Source organism: Chlamydotis macqueenii, chromosome 5, assembly GCF_036417535.1.
Source record: "Chlamydotis macqueenii isolate bChlMac1 chromosome 5, bChlMac1.mat, whole genome shotgun sequence".
In the NCBI taxonomy this organism is placed as follows: Eukaryota; Metazoa; Chordata; class Aves; order Otidiformes; family Otididae; genus Chlamydotis; species Chlamydotis macqueenii.
This window is the reverse complement of record NC_141560.1, coordinates 25258574-25279835: the sequence shown is the minus strand read 5'-3', so window position 1 is coordinate 25279835 and position 21262 is coordinate 25258574. Positions and strand designations below refer to the sequence as shown.

The 21262-nt window shown below is 43.3% G+C and overlaps 1 protein-coding gene across 1 annotated transcript; it reads left to right on the top strand.

The window, feature by feature from the left end:
* Positions 1-1251: 1251 nt before the first annotated feature.
* Positions 1252-20693, top strand: LRRC74A (leucine rich repeat containing 74A). The gene is made up of 15 exons (XM_086748552.1): positions 1252-1320; positions 1557-1653; positions 5282-5392; positions 6621-6796; positions 7438-7545; positions 8287-8383; positions 8811-8860; positions 9655-9736; positions 11237-11322; positions 11670-11864; positions 13549-13644; positions 17177-17320; positions 18492-18599; positions 19225-19310; positions 20618-20693. The coding sequence occupies exons 1-15, from the start codon at positions 1252-1254 to the stop codon at positions 20691-20693; spliced, it is 1581 nt and encodes a 526-aa protein (XP_086604678.1).
* Positions 20694-21262: the final 569 nt, after the last annotated feature.

The window sequence follows — 21262 nt, the reverse complement described above, 5'->3', positions numbered from 1 at the left end:
ACAGGCTCCAGGTGAATTTCTGCCCCTCCGTGGACCTCCACAGGCTGCAGGGGGACAACCTGCTCCACCATGGTCATCACCACAAGCTGCAGGGGAATCTTGGCCAGGAGCCGCATTACTCCTCCCCCTCCTTCTGAACTGACCTTGGCCTCTGTAGCTGTTCCTCTCACAAGAAAAGTTATTCACAACAGGCTGGCAGACGCCTCTCAGAATCTCTTCACATCATCCAGCTCATCTCTTCTCCACTTCTTGCAGCCACGCTGGGCCGGACCGAGTCGGGCCCAGTCGGCCGCCTGGCGAGAGGCCAGAGGGTGAGGCCTGCAAGGCCCATGAGGCCTGCTCCTCCCCCTCTGTGCCTCTGCCCCTGCTCAGCTTCTTCACATGTTCTCTTTTTTTTTTTTTTTCTGTTTTCCCCTTCTTAAATATGTTATCGCAGAGTCATTATCATGGAACATTCTGCTACCAATTGGCTTGGCCTTGGCCAGCAGTGGGTCCGCCCTAGGCCTGGCCGAGTCCACTGAACAAACGGGAGCGACTTCTAGCAGTTTCCTACAGAAGCTACCACCTTAGGCCCCCCCTCACTAAACAAAACCACAACAACTACTTGAGAGGTTTATGTAGAAACTAGGGGAATAAAACTGCTAAAAATATCCTATCCTTGGCCTTTTTCTTCCTCTCTGTATAGCCCATATTACACTGTGGAGGCTACATAAACTTCAAAATCTGTATGAGAGATCATGTTCACTGAACATCACCCATAATGGAATGGTTTCTAAGTTTATGTATTAGTTCTGCTCAACCTTTATCAGAAAGCCTGTTCTGTCACAGTTTGGGTTTTAGCCCTTTAGGAAAGGTTACAGAGTCCTCGGCATAAATGATGTAAAGTAATAAGCACTGCACCAATTTTGGCACCAAAAGTAGTTGGTGGGATGAATGAGTACTTGATTCAAGGCCCTGTTAAGTGCTGACATGTTTACAAGTCACACTTTTATTACCAAACATACTGGAAATTTGGCAGTAGGGAAGTCTGAATCTGTTCCAGACTAATAAGGCCGATACACTCCTTCTATCCTTATCTCCTTTAAGACTGTAACTGCTGCAGTCTGGCCTTCTCATGAAATTGTACAAACTGGAATAGGAACTCAAAGGAGAGGAGAACTCTTACCAGCAGCCTGGCACGACTCTCTGATATATCTGGGGGGGTTTCACAGCCAAAACCGCAGCTGTTCTGTTCTCAGTTATCGGGAGCCGATGGAATTCCAGAGCGACAGGGTTTCCAGCACTGAATGTCACCCCTTGGAGTTGGAAGGTGCAGGTGAGGTCACAGAAGGGTGGTGGTGGCAGGACAGGGGGACGGGGTGGCCACAGACTCCACAGGGCTTTCTCATGACACCTGGCTAGCCCCTGAAAGCAGGAAATGGGATTCTCCTGTTCATAAGCAGTGGAAATCAAGAATACAGATTTTACAAGTGGCACCATTCCTCCTGGAGATGTTTTAATCGTAGCCAAGCAGCTGCACTGTTTGTGTGTAGCTGTGAGCAATCTCCAGGGTCTAGGAGGTGGCTGTGAACTCCTCATTTACAGAAGAGAAAAAGCGAATGAACGTGCCGCTCGCTGGTGGGGACATGGAGAACAAGCGTGAGAAGAACACAGGTGCGATGTTTAGTTACTAGCAAACTCACTTCAGAAATAGTTAGAAATAGCCAAAGGAAATTTGCTGGCCCCCAAGGGGGACTGCTGTTGCAGCAGGCTGATCACTGGGGCAGGGGAGGATTCCCTTCCCCAGGGCAGGCAGCAATAAGAAGAAAGGTGGCGAACAGGGATCCAGGGTGCAGGTGCCCTGAGATGGGAGCTGCCATCTGGGAACTTGCCCAGTACCAGCTTCCAGGCAGCTCCGCCCAGCTGCCCCTATTGCCTGCAGCAGATGTCAGAGCTCAGTACCTCGAGAGCCCAGATCCTCTTTGAGCCCTTCAGCACCCAGGGCAGGCAGGGTGTGAGAGGCAGAGGAGTTTTTCAAACCTACAGCTCTCAGGCTGTGCTTGTACACAGCAGAGTCACGCTGCGGGTCTGCTCACAGCATTTTGGGCTGACTTCCCAGTTTAGCATAGCAGTTCCTCTCAAAGTTCAAAGCCTCCTTTGGCCTGTCACTTAGTCATTACAAATTCATTTCTTATTTTCCTTCATAGTGAATTACTGTAAGGTAGTGTGGGACAACTTGTTTCTTTGATTCTTGTTTTTCTGTATTTAGACTATAATGCAATTTATTAAGTGTTACATCATAATTTTCCCTAATGGTTGCTCTAAGAGATGAGATCCTTTATCAGATATCTTTTCTTATTTTTCTGTAAAGGTAGCTCTGGGGGTTTTTCTGATCCAGCAATAATGATTTATTGCCTATTTGGGATTAGTCCTTTTTAGATAGCTTTTCTGCAAACAAGATTTCTGTTCTTGGCTGTGAACTCTTGAAACTTTCACTCCTTAAGTGGGATCTGACAAAATTAATTACCCGCTCTCAAGCCCAAACAATTATATTAAAATTAATATTTCTCATGGGTTTCTGACAGTATTAATTAAAAAATATCACAAGAAAATACTTGGTCAATTAATAGTTACCATTTTGCCTTACATATTGGATTAAATAATTGTGGGTAAAATACTGGCTGAATTTAACTGACAGTAGCAGCAAGGAGAATGGTATAATTGTTAATCCTACCCTATTCCAGAGACAAAATGTTGTCAAAATGTTTGGTTGGTGTGCTCTTTTCTTGGTCTAAATTATTTATATTAGGATGGAGAAAAAAAAAATCTTTTTTTCCTGACAAATATTAACATATTTGTTTATAATTTCTCTATAAGTCTTTTAATATCCACAGTGGCATGACTTAAAATAGGAGATAAAGATCTGATACCCTTGACTAGATGACCAAGCTAAGGTACATACAGTTTTCCAAACCACAATAAACTTAATTTCTCAAATTTTCAATAAATGACAACATTTAGGATATTAATTCCTAAATACTTTGCTTAGATACAAAATCACGTGTCGTAGCTGTTTCCTCATAGATTCCTTCAGCACTTAATACTCTCAAGTTATTATAATCATACTGTTTGACATATCACTGAATTAGCTGATCCCTTATAGAATGTTAAAAAAATGCTTATATGTGAATATTTACATTAGTATCATTTTGTCTGCGTACTGCAAAATGCTATGTTCCACTTGATGAGTTGCCCCAGTTGAGCTGTTATTCTAATTTATTTCTTATGCCAGATGTTCAGAATAAAAGAAGTGAGGACAACCTTGGTAGCTTCCTTCCACAGCTGAGGTTCCTTAATATACATCAATTAGATTTTATTCTGGCGGGGGGGGGGGGGGAACCAATTTATTAAAATCTTAATCTGATCTTTATGTTCATCACTAGTGGTTCTAAGAAAGACCACTTCATTAGTTTAACAGCACAAACTAGGACCTTGTTGCAATGCTAGGCAAAAAATAAGAAACATTTTCTCTACTCCACAGTGCTATTGAAGTATAAATTGCATCCAATATTTGTACAACACAAATGAGGGGACAACAGAAAGCAACGTCCCCAGAGAACAGGGACATTAACCTAGCACAAGAGAAGGGATTTGCCATTACCTGGATGCATCCCTCGCAAGTCACACATCAGACCATGGAGTGAACTCCTCTCTTAGATCCTGGTTCATGTCCGATACAGGCCGTGCATGAGGCAGGCTGAGCAGAACGCTGTGTCTTCAGCCCCAGCACCTGGGGAAAGGAGAGGGTGGTAAAGGAGTCTCCAGACCCATCACTTTCCACTGCATTGGTTTTAACAACAATAATCATGATTCAATGCTTTTCAAATTTCTACTTGAAGGACCTGTGCCAGTGCCAACTTCCACAGCTCCACGAGGGTACAGGGACCACTTCTGGATCTACCTCAGAAGGCTCAGCCTGCATACTGCAGGACTGGTTGATGTACTGGGCACATGACAGCCACATTATCGGGGGATGATACCGTCTGGGTGGGGTTTGTATAGCATAGACTGTTCCCCAGAGGGGGGAGTTTATTTTATCAGCATATCCAGCATTGCAGGGCCATTAAGCAAAAAGGATGAGCAGGTACCATCATGATGTCCCAAATCATTGGTTCTACTTGTCTCATGAGTTCTTTACATGGGTTTTAGACCCATGTTTACCCTTTCTTTTGTCTTTCTCACTCTAAAGTAAGGCAAGTAAACCCATCATTGAACAAATAAAGGAAAAGCACTTAACACAGGAGCTGCAGCTGCAGGGCTGGTTGAATGCCATGAGGTGGGTACCAGCTGGCCAAGTCTTTCCCTCACATAGGTCTGAACTAACAGCCAAACTGCAAGCTCCACGTCACACATCAATGCTAACTGACACCCAAGAAGGGTACAAAATTACAGATCAGTAGCCTGGAGCTCTAAAGGGAAATAAGGAGTAAGGGAAGAAGGTAGTAAAAGCAGTGAGAGGGAATGAAAAGGAAGATTCAGAGTAGGAAAAAAATATGTATTATGTTACTAGCCAGAAATTACTTTGGCAAAATTACTCTTCATTATTTTTTATGCATATATTGCTCTTAAAAAGGAATTTTCCAAATTCTCCTTCTCTCTAACTATAAAATAAGTTATGAATTACAGGCAGGAGAAGCTGTATCACTTCCAGTGGGTCTAGTTACACTCAGTCCCAATATACAACAGCATACAAATGCTTTCTCTTCTGCTTTGCTTGAAGAGTACTACGGAGCATTCCCAGCCTGATCGCAAAGTCAGCCAACAGCGTCCTTGCCCATGCCTGGGGAAGTGTGAGTCAGTTCAGGAGAGCTGGGAGGAACTGCCATGGGTTTGGCTTGCAGGTCTGTGGGGAAATGGGATGAAGAGGGGAAATTTGCTTTGCCTGGTGGGCTCAGAAATTGAGAAAGGCAGCTCATGAGGGAACAAAGACCTAATGCGGGAGAACTGTGCGTCCCCCGCACACAGGCTGGAGAATTTGGGGAGGGCTCTTTTGAAAATCTACCAAGCCACAGCTGGTCTGCAGGTCTGCAGCCCCAGCGTGAGCCTGTCCCCACACCAGGGCTGACACCACTGTACAGTGCACAGGGAGCGGTGAGCTCAAAGTGGAGCTGGGGAAGGAGTGCACCTGCAGCATGTTGAAGTGAGCATAGGCTTCAGTGAGAGCAGTGGGAGATCTGTCACATCCAGAGAGTCACATCTCTGCTGGACTTGCATTGACAAAATGAATCTGTTTGGATGGCAGATCAGAATGAAGAGATGTCCAATACCAGTGCGTCTCCAGACTCTGTGTCGCTGGCTGACGTCTCAGCAGAGACAGCTACACAAGGCTCTGACACTGACCTTGAGGTTGAAGGTAAATGTTTTCTGACCATCTGCCCTCACTAGTCCTTTCCCTTACAGTCAGAGCTGTACCAGCCAACTAGTATGTATCCAAAATGGAGACCAAGGACACAACCCTGCTGGGGTCCTGAAAACCACATGTAATCAGGCAACAGATAAAGGTGGGGGGGGGGGATGAATTTCCCTCTAAGAGCTCTCCCTCAGATGTCAAGCATCTTCCTTCAACTGCTTCCTATGCACCATGGCTATTCCTTTGTCCCTTCTTTTCTCCTCTAGTTCTTAATAACCAACATTGCCAGACCAGCCCGCTGCCTGGGCAGCAGGAGCAGCTAGCTGAAACCTGGGATGGGACTGAATGCGTGCTCCTGATGAAACACTGCATGGCAATTGCAGTCTGTGTACCATAGGTTTGCCACAACTGTCCTAGACTTTTCTGGTGGCTCTCCTCCTATCTTCTGCCTAGTGAAGTCAGTCCTCTGGCTAAACAAGTCATTTTTGTAACAGCAGGATTTGTCCATAATTTAGGATGAGAACTTTTTAACTTATTATAAATGGAAGGAAAATTAAAAAAAAAAAAAAACTTAAGAATGCAAGAACAAAAGACTGGTTTTTTAAAGGCCTCAGATTGAACTGGAAAATGGCTTTGATGAGAGGAGAATTTGTCTTGAGGTCAGACCACTGAATGCATATAACAACAGGGAGAAATAGGAGCTCTAAGTATGGGGTTTGACGAAGGAATTCCAAATGACAGGTTTTTGTGGAAATACAGCCGCCAGCTGCACTGTTATGTCTCACTGCAGCTGTGTCAACAACACTCAATGGCCAAGATGAGAATGCTGGGATTCTTTCTGCTGGTTGTAAGCCAAAATGTTCTGAGCTGCCCTAACTCTGCTGGCAATATCAGCTGCATGCTTCAATTAAGATTAAAAAAAAAAAAAGAAAAGAAAATGTTTCTGCCTGATGTCAAGAACTCTCAATTACATCAAGAAAGGTTTAGTCACACTGCAGACTGGTGAGAAGCTGCAGCCAGTCACTGGATGCCAAATGGAGAAGCAAGGAGGATACATTAACTCTTGGAAGTCTGGAATAACAAGATGGGGAGAACCAGGGGACAATAACCCTTTAAGTGTAAAACCCTACTGTTGTTGGATAGTGTTACTTAAGTTTATTAAGTTACTTCATTTATTTAAAAGAGGAGGGAGGACACTGAATGCACCACTTAATATACCTTTTCTCTGTAGATCCTAAGAAGGCGTTTGCAGGCATTATGGGCGCAGAGCTGTACTTGGAAGCATGCAGGCTGATGGAGGTGGTGCCTGTCTCACACTTTATTCAGAACTTGGCCAAGCCTTATGTAAACCTGAACCATCATGGTCTAGGACCCAAAGGTGTCAAAGCCATTGCTATTGCTCTGGTGGTGAGTAGCCAGTAGGAGTGGGACCACTGTTCTCAAGAACAATAGGCATTTTAGGCCTCTCTCAGGCCTGGAAGCTATCACTGAGTACACAGTATGGGAGAAAAAGTCATGTATCTTCCCTGTAGGAGCTCTGAGCATTCCTAATATTTCTAATCCCCTATACAGGAAAGTCTTGTGTGGCAATGGCTGGCCTTTGCTGGAGTTACCCCCAAGAGCAAACTGATGCTCTTCCATGGGACACAAGTTCCCAGTGCTCCTAATCCCTACAAAGCCAGAAGTAGGGCTGGAGGGATTGGTATGCCCCACTCTGGGTTCTGCATAGGGATATGCTACACTCACCAATGGACAGGCCCAAAAGGGCTGAATTGGAGCTTGGATCTGAACCTGAGTCTCCAGGGTGGCAGAAAGCAATGGAAAGTCCTACCCACTCAAAACCTCTCAAAAAAACCCATCTCTTTTGTATGCCAGTTCCCACTGCCATGCCTCTGTCACGTTCCCCAATCACTGTCCTGATCAGGACCTGGAATACTTTCTGAGGTTTGGAGGAAATGTCAGGTGTGTGTTGAACTGAGGAAACTATCCCCTTCATTAACTTTTCAGCAGTTTTTTGTGTGTCTCTGTTTACATTCATGTCTCCCCAGTCCAATGGAACCATCACCCATCTAGAGTTGGAAGACAACTGCATTCTGGCAGAAGGAGCCATAGATATAGCAGAGATGCTACGAGAGAATTCCTCCCTTCAAGAACTGGTACCCAATCTAACACAGTTTGTAGCCAAAATTACTGCTCACGAAGTTCAATCATCTGAAAGAAAATCAATTCATTCCATTAAAATTTTAACCAAATAACCATTGTTCCCATACAAAAATATCCACATTCATGGTATTTTATGCTGCTCTATTTTTTAAAAGTACATGCTTCCGAAAAGCAAAAGTGGGCATGTGATGGCAGTCTGGTGAGCCTGGAACTGTTCTCTTCATTAGCAGATGTGACAATAATTACCATAACTAAGTCTTTCTAGTTCATGCTTAGCCAATGGAAAAAATGTTTTGGTGAGGAACTTTCATTCTCCAATATGACATGGGGAAACTTTTCCAACTAGATTAAAGGAATCATGCAAAACTTTCAGATATGAACTGGTAGGAATGTTCCTTCGATCTGAAACTGGGATATACAAAATGCATTTTGATAGGCCATGGAATTTGTGTTACACTGTAAGAAAAGATTCTGGGCCAAATGCCTCTTGGTTCACTGAAGACAAAGATCCATGTGAAACTGAAGGCTCTAGGGCTTTATTCCTGTTAGGAAGGATACAGGGTTAAACACACCTGTAACTCACAGGTTAATTACTGTCTGGCTGAAATTTGTGACTTTGCTCATCTTGCTTGTCTTGCTCATCGCATTCCCTTGATATCTTGGGCATTAAGAAGACAATAAAGCTGATTCATTCTTCGGACTCATCCTTCTCATTCTGCCTTCTTTCTTTCCAGAATATCTCCAATAACCACCTAGACACAGCAGGAGCTGAAGCCATTGCCAGTTTGCTTCTGGATAACATGTCCTACCTCCATACTCTTCAGCTCTCAGGTGGGCTGTATGCTCTCAAACAGTGATGGCAGTGGAAGTGAAATAGCATGTGTTCCATTCCAGTCTGTCATTCTGAGAATATTAGGCAGACTATGGCAAAATCAATCTCTCAGCTATGTCTCTGATGGGAACCCAGAGTAACAATGGAAATCTAGATTTATAGCAATGTGATTAAATATTTGATGCGCTCAACCTCCAGCACCTCTGAAAAACAGTCCTTTAGGAGAAACTTAGATAATTGATGTCTGCCGCGTCTTGGGGTAATTCTACTCTGTCAAGCAAAGTGCAAAAGTGATTAACTTCTTACAGCCTGATATGGGCTGTGGTTAACTGGAGGTTCCACCTAAAAGCACAGCTTCCTGCAGACCCCAGCACAGCACCAAGGGAGAGATCAGCAGCACACTGTTAACATACTTTTCCTCCCCAGGAAACAACTTTGGAGAGGAGACTGCACCATACTTTGCTGAGGCATTAATGGTGAGTTACCTGAAATACAAGGTCATTTGCAGCCCTGGCGGTGTAACAGATTTTCCTCATCTTGAAGCTGCTACTCACTTGGCATGATTTCATTTGGCAATGCCGATATGATTTCCTGGCATAATTCCGTTAAGTGCCTCTTGCTTACTTCAGAAATGAGAGAGGCTAAGAGGACACAGAGCAGGATGGACTGCGTTAACATTTTCTCAGAACAGCTGTGTGAGTCTGGCTGAGAAACAAACCTGCAGGACTGTGTAACAGAACAGCAGAACAACATCTGGGTGACAAAACATTTTCAAGAAGGATAAGTAACCCAAATTCATATCATTTTGCAATTCACCAGTAAAAAGAAGATGCTTGGCTTCTTTGGTTATTCCTGTCTCAAAGCCTCTGCGTCATCTGGCACTACCAGGAGCTGCCCTGAAGCAAGGTCTTGACCTGGTATCAGAAAGTGCTCTTGGTCAGGGTACAATGGTGGGAGTGAAACAGGGGCAGGAACAGACTGAGAATGTGTTGCAGGCCAGACATGAGCTGTGTGAGGGAAGTTTGCACAACAAACCCATTGCTTTTGCTGTTTTGGGAAGATAATCACTGTGATGTTATATGCCTAACAAAGCTTTGTTTTGGGACACACAGTGCCACAGTCTCTGATTGTACTGATGATCTCCCATGCACCGAAGATTTCAATGTGTCTGATATCCCTCTGTTTCATCCTCCTGTGGGGGCCTTGGCGTGGCAGCTGGTTGCAGCCAGCTGGAAGATCTCATTGTCTCTGCACATTTGTCTCTCTGCAGGGCAATTACAAAGTGAAGGAGCTGGATCTCAGCCACAATGAGTTCTCTGAGAAGGGAGGACAACTCCTGGGACAGATGCTTGGTAACTTAATTTATTACTCCCACAAAGCCAGGAGCGCAGGCACTGGGGGACTTGATAGCACCAGCACAGTGAACATGTATTTTCTTCTCCAGCAAAAATGCCCGATGTCGTGGTGGGTAGTACAAAAGACAGGGCATCCAGTTTTAGAGCTTCCTGCCTGGTCCACAGGCTCACCCTCATCACCACAGGTGACTGTAGGAACTATGACTGATGTATCAGAACACAAATGCAGGATGAGAAATCACAGTTAACAGAGCAGTCTGTGTCAGAGAGAAGGGAGCTGAAAGCTAAGTCCCTCAGGGAGTAGAAAGCAGAAAATTGCATTCTACTAAAATCTTATAGGATCAGAACTGCTGCTTGTTTTAAGCTTTTGATTACAAAGTTCAGGAGTTATTTCAATTTTTCTTAAGTAGCCCAGATCCTTATGGTTTGAGCCATTGCAGAGCAAGCAGCAAAGGAAACAGATTAGGAAGAAATAAAATTAAGCTGCCTAATTTATCTGTTCAGACAAAGTGAGATCCACAGTGTGCTAGTAGCCCTGGAGAGGGAAAGCAAACAAAATGGTTACAGTCTTTTAGTAATCCCAGGTGCTATTAGTGCACTGGGAAAGACTTATATGAATATCTGACAGCTTTTCTTCCCTCAGTATGTCCATCACACCTGCTACCATAATGGCCACAAGCATGTGCTATAAGTTGCTCGGACAAGCCTGCAGGCAGCACAGAGATCGGTACTAAAACTTGCAACAATGCCTCTCCAAAATTAAAGGTCTTACAGCTCTTCTCTCCTTCCAGCTCACTTGAGGCAGGAGCAGCAGATTTCTGCAGAATCTGTTACTTTTCTGCTTTGTTTCTTAAAGGAATATTTTTAAGTCAGCTAAAATCACCATCTGCCTCCATCCAACCTCCCATCCATGGGAAATCTGGATGAGAAATTCTCTCTGAAAATGAGAAGCAAGTGTTGGCAGCAAGTCTTACCCCTCCCAGTGTTGCAGTAGACACAAATAAATTCACACATACCCTGCTCTAAGCAGAACTTACACCGTGAGGTGTGCTGTGCATGTGAATTGGCACTCGCACATATACAGCTGGGCAGAGCTACCATATGAAGCTGAATTCCTCTCTTCTGCTAATCAAACATACACAGAATGAGTCTTGATATTTTAGATGTGGCAAGGAGAATCCAGTCATTTTTCACAGCGAGAAAAACAGACAGTGTATATTAATATAAGAAATCCTCCCTCTCTCTACCTTCCTCTTTCACAACTTATACTTTGATTAAGCCAGAAAAAAAAAAATCTGTGTTCCCTTTCTGCTTGTGATTGACAGCCCATTCTCTGTTCATTGTGTGCTATGTACAGCAAAGACTCTATAGGTACAAGTTCCTCCTACTGCAATCAATGAAGCTGTTGCTGAACCCCCAGCAAACTTTCTCTTAGTGGGTCAGCAGCTCTGTCTAGAGCACTTTTCATGCGCTGACATCTCAATTTCTCTCTCCTAGCCAGAAACACAACACTGGAGATTCTGGACCTGAGCTGGAACCACCTGAGCCGGAAAGGGACAGTAGGATTGGGCACAGGTCTCAGGGTAGGAACGCCCTGGTTTTGTGATACCCTTCCCAGGGATATTAGCAGGAGCTGGTTGAAACACTGATTGGAAATTCACATCCCTGAGATCTGAGCAGGATTCAGTAGCTCTAGCAAGGTTCATCCTACTGACATGGGCAGTCAGCGCCAGGAGAATGACTAAAGCAGTGAGTAGGTCTGGTGACTTACATGGATGGAGAGACCCTGGTAACATTGCAGAGATGTTGGATTAGTTTGGGCTGCCCGGGTGTGACTTGAAGGATGCTCCTGTCTCAGTCAGGCAAGAAAGGGTAGAGTTGTAGAGAAGATGGGCATGCAGTAGCTAAGATCCCTCTTCTCTCCCTGGAGGGCAATGGTGCATTGAAAATACTCAGCCTTTCTTGGAATGGCATTGGCAACGAGGGAGCACTGGCCCTAGGAGAAGCTCTCAAAGTCAATAACGTGCTGGTTCATCTGGACATCAGCAACAACCAGATCAACAACGAGGGAGCCAAGAATCTCTGCAGGGGCCTTGAAGTTAATGGAAAACTCAAAATCTTGAAGGTAAGATAAAGCCCAGACAGGGCTTCAGGAATAAATTGAGGGAGTAGAAAGATCTGAGCCAGGAGGGACAGAAGACAGAGCTGAGCTGTCTGAGCTAGAACTGGAGGAAATTAGTATTGCACTGGGCTGAAGGTGAGCTAAGCAGAAGGAAATCCTATCCCGTGAGTTTCTTCTGGGACAACTAAATTGTACTGTTCTCTCAAAAAAATCCCCCAGGGACGGCTTGGCATAACCCCACACCCACTATTACCCCAAAGTGGTTGATTCCTGTGATGTCTAGTCTCAGTCAAGTGAGAACCTAGGCATTCAACATGTCTAGCAGAGAGCTTAGGCGTTCAACAGCTCTGCATATATACATAAAATGTAGTTGTGAAGGTACGTATGTACATGTAATATGCATTTCAACCTAAAGCAAAGGTTCACACTTAAGTTTGCAGCCGGGCAAGAGTGTGCCTTTCTCACTGTGTTAATGATTTGCTAAAAATTTATTCAAACACAGGATAATCTGTGTCATTGCGATGTCAGGGCAATGCCACAGCACTACCTAAAGGAGAGGAGTGTTATCAAGTCCTGGAAAAAAAGAAAGCCAAAACTGCCTTCTAGTAAACTAGGGATCAATAATCCTGGAAAGAGCAAAACTGAATGACCACCCAAGCTCACTTCAGAGGTTAGGGTTGAGAGCTAGCATGTCTTCTCAATCCAAGATCATTTTCTAGGAATTTGGCTCAGAAAAGTCAGCTTGCTTACGAGCTGCATTCTCTGCTAGATCTAACATCACCATCCTGAGACCCTGCAAATGGCACTATGGTGCCTGAGGGGCATCTTTAAAGCTGTTCATGTAGGCCTGTCTTTGGACATCCCTGTCCTTGTAAATCACAGCAACCACATCAGTCTTTGGGACTGCTGGTTTAGGTTATGTAAATAAATGCGTCTGCTTGCCTTGCTCTTAACCTGGCTTGAGGTAAGGTCACTAGCTTACACCAAGGTATTCCTCTCTCTATGTAACTGCACAGATTGTTTTATGGCCTGATAACAAAACGGGTTTAAAGGAGGACATGTCTTCTGCTGATCAATGTTAATGAAGAAAGTTTTTCTTTCAGACAGTGGGAGTGGGGCGTGCACATGAAGTCCAAGGTGCAGGAGAGGTGATGTTCACACACTAGGAGATGCACATGGCAATGCGAACCCCATAATGCCAGATAATTAGACCTTGTAGGCCAGAGGCAACCGATCAGCTTGAGCTATGATCTGCTGTGCTACCAAGAGGAGCCCAGGGTATGGGAAATGCCCCAAGCGGCATACCCCCATCCAGAGGGACCCTACTAGCAAGCACACATTCATATGCAGTCCATTGTGTCAGCGTTTCCCCATCACATGACTGAACATGATCCACATCACATACTCCTGAGGGACAAATGCAGGGGATCTGATATGTGGAATTTCACACAAGGAGACAGAGAGAGGCTGAGAAGGCAACTCCACTGGGAAGTTGCATTGCAGAGTTTTGTGGGACAGAGACAAGAGATGGTGAGATAACAGGTAAACCCATCAGAAGGGACCACTTATTCTACAGCCCTGCAGAAGAATGGGAAGAAAGGATGGTCCTTGAAGTTACAATATGCCCTCTGCTAGGGCAGAAATCCTCATTCTCACCATATCTGAATCTATGTCTCTTCATCCATAGATGGCAAATAATCCCCTGACCGTGGAAGGTGCCACTGCACTACTCACGTCTGTCAGAAAGAACCACAACTGCATGATGGAGGAGATCAACATCTCAGTAAGAGCTTATGTGCTGGAAAGCCTCCAGAACCACACACTATATATTTTTAGGAACTGTGTGGATAACAGAGCTGCTCCCTTCCAAAACTGTTTTGAGACTTGCTGTTTGTTTTGTTTATACACAGCCATTAATAAAAAGAGGCTACTATTTGACAGCCCTCTAGGAGCCATGTGGAAATTACAGGGCTTTGGTCTGGCGCTGGAGAGAGGTGTCTGTAGTATTACCACATTTCACTCCCATTTTGCAATAGCGGAACAAGAACAAGGAGAGAATTCCCACTGGAGGATGAATTCTTTTCGTCCCCTGAGCTGTCCCCCTCCAGGGTAGCCTAAGATGCTAGATACTGTGAAGTGCTTTGATATTCTGATAGTATGTATGAGGAGTAGAAGAAGATGGATGCTTCAAGGCATTGAAAGCAAAGCAAATTTATTTAAAACAACAACAACAACAACAACAACAAACATTAAAAGGCTGATGTGGAAGGAAAAAAAATCAAAGAAGCCAAATCTTAGTATGTTGCTGCATAGGAAGTTGGGAGCATGACACATATTGTTATAACCTCATGTGCTACTTCTGAAATGAGAGACCCAGAAATGCTTCTGAGCTCCTGAGTGAGGGCAGGGGTTGCATTGTAGACTAATACTGGGGAGAGATCTGGGCACACATCAGTCTACTCCTAGCCTTCCCATCCAAGCTTTGGTGCTTCACAGGAGCAGTTACAGAAGGTGTCAGGGGCCTCAGGGCCCATCCATGTTTGGGAGCACCATGATTAAAGGAAAGAGCATTAGATTAGATTTGGGACTTGGAATGTAAATAATATGTTCACACTTGAAACCAGCTAAAAAACGTTCATGGGCAGTTTTTGGAGACGTAATGGATTGTACCTGAGTTACATCTGCATGTGTACCTTTGTCCTGTGGTTACTGTATTAAAGAACTAAACTAAAGAGCAAACTAAAACAAAGCAGAATAAATAATATTCATCTATAGTCTTTCCTGAGAGTATCAAGGGCTTTCAGCAGAGATCATCTGAAGAACAGGCATTCCTCTAGGGCAGACAATTTTTCCTGCATAAATTAAGATTAAAGAGAATTATTAGCCAAGTCTGCAAGGAGTCAGGACTCATTCTGCAAAGGAGAAATAAAATGGGCTGTATAGGGGTAAAGGATTTAATTATAGTATACATGGTTCTGCTGTTTGTATTATTAATAACATAAACAATTCATAAACTTAGAAAGAGTAATGTATTTCAGCTAAATTCTAAGAAATTAAATAAGTTGTTTAAATGCACTTATTTAAAAGGAGACACTTGAGAAATTTTGAGGCAAGGAGTTAATTAACATGAAGAATCTTCAAAACAACCTAAATCTCACTATGTATTTCTGCTTTTTAGGGTTAACAGATGCTCTCTTCACCTCACTTTTCAAAAAGTCTAAATCACCTGGCATTTCACAAGATAAATGGTCAATGGCATAAATTTACAATGACATTTCAGTGTCCCAATCAAATGCTTGTAGGCAAACATCTAATCTGTCTGACAGATTTCAATCCACCTGTGATGCAGGGCATCTTGCATTTCAATTCAGAGCACTTGCAAATACACAACTCCCAAGATCTTACACGGTCTTAAACCTTTAAGAAATTAGTAAAGGTTTGAATCTTTTATAGGAAACTTAAGGAAAAACACAAAAAAAAGCCTCTTCTGCCTATTTTCCCAGTGATAAATGCTTATCTTGACTTTGAAGAAATTAATAATTAGTGTGTCTGTAAGAGGAATTTCCAATAAGGATGACATCTAGAAACCTTTGCATGGGTTTGACAGCAGTAGCAAAGGCGAAGCAATAGAAAGGCACATTTTTAACAACAGTTTATTGCTTCTGACAGCATTTCTAAGCATGACTGTCCCCCATGTTCTTTTTACTGTTTATAGGGTTTCGACTTGCAGATACTGACTATCAAACATTTTATAGAAGTCGTGAATCAAAATAGCCAGCACACGCCCATCTTCACCATCATAGTACAGAAGAAAACACTGTTGCTTTTCTGCTGTCCATGTGTTGTTTTTCTGGACTGTGGACTGCCTGTGTCAAACCTGCAGAAATGCACAAGCTGGCTCTCTCTGGATGCTGCCTGACCCCAGCATGGATTGTTAGGCCAGACACGGTGCTTTGGCTACACTGCTGCTGAGGCCGCACTGGTGGTCCACTGGCTTTTTCATGGGCTCAAGCCAGGCTGGCAAGCCTTCCGGCTCTCCTGTGCTGTGCTCCCAGGACTAGGACACTCTGCTAGTGTGCACAGTGCAAGGATGTCTGAATGGCTCCTTCAGAGAGTCACTCTGCATCTATAAAACCCCAGGTGCTGAATGAAAACTAGTAAATCCAGCCAGACTCAGACTCATTTAAGACTGTCTTCGAGTAGTAACAGTCAAGAGCTCACTGCACAGTAGATTATAAGCTTCTAGATGAATCTTAAGAATGGTGGATCTTAAGCTTCTAAAAAGAAGCTATAAGAATGTATTGGGAGACTTTGTAAATAAACTTTGGGAAAAAATATGGTGCTTGATGCCTTGGGAACCTCCCACTGTGACAGAAAACAAGCTTTCATTAATTTCCTGAACTGCCTGGAAATTTCCAACAATTAAGTATGTAACTAACATAACACATGAGCAATTCCCCTGCCGTCATGGCTATGAACAAAATCGTAATGATGTTTTTAAAAGATCGGTTGAGGCAAAGGCAAATTTGTCACAACTTAAATTTAGAAGAATAAATTACAGTGACATTAATAATATTTACATTGATAGCTTACTTTCTAATATCCCAAAATCCTAAATCAGGACACTGTGCTGCTGCCTATTCTGTAAGTGCTAAAACAGAAAACTCAGCTCTGAAATGCTGAGCCATCACTACCCTGTTTGAAATTCTTAGGAAAAAACAATTCTCAGGTCTTGTACTGCTGACTGGAGCTTCTTACTAGGGTTACACAATGAAACAGAGCTTTACCAGAAGTTCTTTTCATCTCAAGACATCTAGACCTTTCCCAGCTAGGTGCATCTTTCTTGTCTGGGCTATAAACTTACATTGCTGGAGATACTAATCCTTTAGGCCTTGGATGAGGTTTGGTTTTTTTTTTCAATGGCACATTTTGGCCATTGAGTGTTCAACTTGCAGTCTGCATCTTAACTGAATGGAGAGGAGACCTATCTAGAATTGTCTCAGGGATGAACATGAATCACCTAACATAAGTGGTCTTTGGTGTAGACATTCACCTGAAAAACATCTACTTTGCTAATTTCTACATAAATTGGTAAACCCTTTTCTGTCTCAGACATGGGAAAAGAGAAAGAAGAACACTTTTTTAGGCTCAGGCCTCCACGGGATTTCTGAAAGTTAAAAGCAGAGATAGGAGAAGGCACCATCCCCTAGGAGAGAATGGTTAATGTTGACTTTAGATGAATTTGTGAATACAAACAAGTCTGTTGTTCTTTGAATGTCCACGCTGACTGCACTTTCCTTCCTCCTGTGTACCAGAATGTGTTGGTGAATGAAACTTTCATCAAATTGCTGGATTTGGTGTGTCAAATGCGTCCTGAACTAGATGTCATCCATGGTGAGGTCGAAGGCTGTATCACCAAGATCCCCAACCAGCATCCAAATCCCATGAAAGTGATTCAGGTGAGCTACTGAATTTGGATCCACAGCTCCCCTGTACACAGTACACATGCTCCAAGCACTTGGAGCGATGGAGGTTGGAAGGAATAAGCTTTCTTTCAAGTGGGAAATTCAGCCAAGTTCCTTGAGAAAAGTATATTCACAAGGACTGTCACAATGTTCACATATCTCAGGCCAAGCAGACTGACTAAGAAAATCCTTTGATTTTCAGGAGAAGCTAATGCCTTGGTATCTGAGAGCACTGGGGAAAAAATAATCTGGATAGATGTTTGCTTGCTGTGTAAAGCATACCGATTGTTTTCAGGTCTGATCCAAATGAGTGTCCATCCTCATCACAAGCTCACCACAATAGCTGCCTTTCATAGAACCTTTCACTGACAGTTGTGCTTTAGCATCAAAATTAATGTGCTTCGTAAAAGTAGGATACGGTATTACAAGCAAATACTATCCTAAATAGAAATTACCCAGCTTTTCAAGGTCTGTAATTTCTAAGGAGAGCAGCAGATGGTGCTGTCCTCCTTGCTGGAAGGCAACGCAAGCACTTGAGCACTGCTGAGTTAAATAACACGTTTGCACTATCAGCTTCACCACCTTTCTTAGCTGCTGTGCAAATTTTCATCTAATTGGGTGAGACTTTGCTGTAGATACGGATTCAGACGAACTTAAGCAAAAGCTTGGGCTGTTAGCTCACATCAGTGCTGCTGTGCTTCACAGCTAGTGACGCTCACATTAGAATGCTTTGCAGTTTTTAACAGCCATTACAGTACTCAGATGTGTCCTCAATCAAACAGACAGGAATTCAGAGAAGAGTCACTAAAGTGATCAGAGATCTGAGGGAGAGGACTGCCTCTGGATTAGAGAGCCTAGCCAAGCAGTGGCTGCTGGGATGAGGACCAAAAAACCATAGGCAATTATCAGAAGAAACAGGTTTACTACTGAGTCTCATTTCAAGGTAAGGGGAGGAGGTATAACTGAGAAGAATGAGATTAACCTGAACAAAAGGATTTTATTCTCACAATAGGGTGAGTGGCTGCACAAGGATTAAGAGCTCGTATATCTCAGTGATGGGCTAAGTAAAGGCAGGGTGACAGATGGAAGAATAAGGGGAGAACTGGAGGCAAGTATCAGTGGCTGTTTCACAGTTATGTCCATGTTTTATCTCTGCTTCTCTTAGAAATATTTGAAAGAGCACAATCTACAACTCTGGGACTTTTTTAGGAATATTGACAAGGATGGAAACATGAAGATCCCTGTGGCAGCCTTCCGGAGAGCCATGATGCAGGTGTGCCTCTGAAAGCATGGCCAGGATGCTCTTCTGGCAGGTTACTGTTCTAGGGAAACCTCTCTGCTGCAGCACAGCCACCAGCCAGCCTTGGTGGTGATGGTGTTCAGGCTAGAAGGCTAAATTCACTCACTGGCAAAGTAGAGCCCCAAATGCGATCAAAGGAAAGGCTATGACAGCCAATAAATACTGCAGATGGCATCAGTGATAACGGATCAACTCTAGAAGATCACAGAGGTCCACTGTTTGTATAGGATGTACAGGATCTTGATAGATACTTATGTCTTACTGCTATGAGAAAGGGAAAAAGAAGCATTTAAACTCTTGCCTTTACACACTGAGTAGACAGTTCTATTCCTGCCAAAACCACCATGGTACTTGGAATCAGTAGCAATGGTCAGGCAGCAATGATGCTCCTTTACAAAAAAAAAATGCAAAAGAAAATCTTATTTTAATCCTAAAGGAGTGAAACTGACTCACCACCACCACTCTGGATTTTTTCCATCCCTTCCTCCCGGCACGTGGCCATCTGCTCACCTATTAAAAGATGGCCAAGGCCCAGTCTGATATGGAGGATTTTTCTGCTTTAAAATACCCAGGTTTGCTAGCATTTCTCTTCTCTTAGCAACAAAGCATCCCACTGGATCGAGTTCAAATTGGGGAACTAGTGCGCCAGCTGGACCGGCATCGGACAGGGATTGTAGACTATAGGTGAGTGAGTGACTCCACTTACTGTCCTGGCTTGTCTTTCTTTTTTTTTTTTTAATTTGGCCCAATACCAAAGAAACATAACCTTATTCACCTTAGGAGATAAAGGGACATATGGTTTTGGCCAGTCCATTACTTACCTAAGTAAAAGTTAGATGAAAAAACACCTGGTATGTTTACAAGCTCTGTTGAGTCAAACTAGAAGTCAGTCTTATTTTTCTGTTTGATAAAATTGCCATGAGAGAGCAGGGATCTCAGAACTGAATGGCATTTTCATTCATTCTTATAAGCTTGTGTGAGAAGCATCAGCTCATCACTGTCCTCCCCCTGAAGGCAGGGTGAGATTTGCAAAGACAGCATATCTGTGCCTTCAGACCTTTTCCTCCATCCTCAGGGACTCTTGGTTTTTTTCCTTCTCTCTGATCCTTCTTAGGAGACCTAGTTTTTCCTGGAAACCTGCCTTCAAACTACAGAACTTTTCATTCTCTTGAAAGTGTCTTTTCCTTAGTGCCTGTAGCAATCATGTCCAAGTTCTGAGAGCCTGAGCAGTCAGCAGCAAACTCCTCGGAGGTTGTCAGTCGCTGCAGGCTAAACCACTTGTCATTAGACCCAGAATTCCCCCTAGATTTTCAGTCAGTTCTGACATGTGACTCATCAGCTGAAAGCCCAACTAATCATGCCCAAATATTTCCATCCCTCAGCACATACTGATGGGTTATATATATATATGCTATAGTCTAGTTTTAAGGCTAGAAGCAATGGGTCAGATTTGCAAATCTCTTCCCCTCTTTGCCTCCTTATGTTTTCAAAGAGAAGCAAATTACTTTGTGAGGTCCGATCTTCATTCCTTTGCATAGATTGGTGCTGTACTGAAAGCATTCATGCTCAGACACTAGACAGGCCTTAGCCTGGTTAATCTTGAATCAGAGGTTACTTGATGTTCCCAAGTACTAATTCGGCACAAATTACCAAACTGTGGCTAAGTAGTAAGCAGATTAGGAACTGTTGAAACCCAATGACCGGCAAAGACTTCATTTGATGCCATTAATGCCACTGAGTTTATATGTAGGGAAAAATAAAGATATACCTTCTCTTCATCTAGCTGCTTAATGCATTTTAGGACTGTAGCATGTGTGGTACTAGTAATATTCACCTTGTAGACAAGAGTCAGAAGAGTTGTGACCTTTGCTGTCCTTACTGTTCCCACCTCAGGCTGTTTCCTCAAGACCTTCTCAGCAGCTTTAAGACACCTGTCAGGGAATGTTTACTTTACTAGATTAACACTGGTTCACCTCCTTCTTTTCAATCAGTCACTTAAAAGAGCAGAAGCTGGCACAGGAGCCTGTGAAAGGGGAAATCAAGCAGGAAGAGAAGGAAAAGTCATAAAAATGAAGAAAGAAGGCGAGTCAGACAATGAAAGATTGTATGAGAAACATTGGAACAAAGCTCAGAGTGGCCCTGGCCTTGGGGAGTTTGGATAGTCTAAGTTATTGAATGTAGAAATAAAGTCGATGTTCCACTACACAGCTGGTCCCTATACAGTCTGGTCCTTTTGGTTAAGGAAAGATTGGTCCTTTGGACCTGATTAACAAATCTGTCTTGCTCTGTGTGCTGACAATGCTGAACTTATTTACAAAGATGGAGACAAAAAGTGGGAATTGGGAAACTAAGGCACTCATATATTGTTATCCCCTTCGGAGGAAGAGCACATGGATAAAGACAGAAGAAAGTGCCCTGCGGACACTCCCTACTAGACTTAGCAATCCTGACAGAGGGACCTTTGCAAGAGGAGAAAAAAAAAAAATCATGAGAAACTACAGCTCATGTTGCTTAAAAAGTTATGGGTAATAGGGTAAAAGGAATTTTATTTAATATCTCCTTAGGAAAAAATATGCTAGAAGAATGGAAGCCATAACAGATTTTAAGTGGTTTAGATACTGAACTACTTTTTTAAA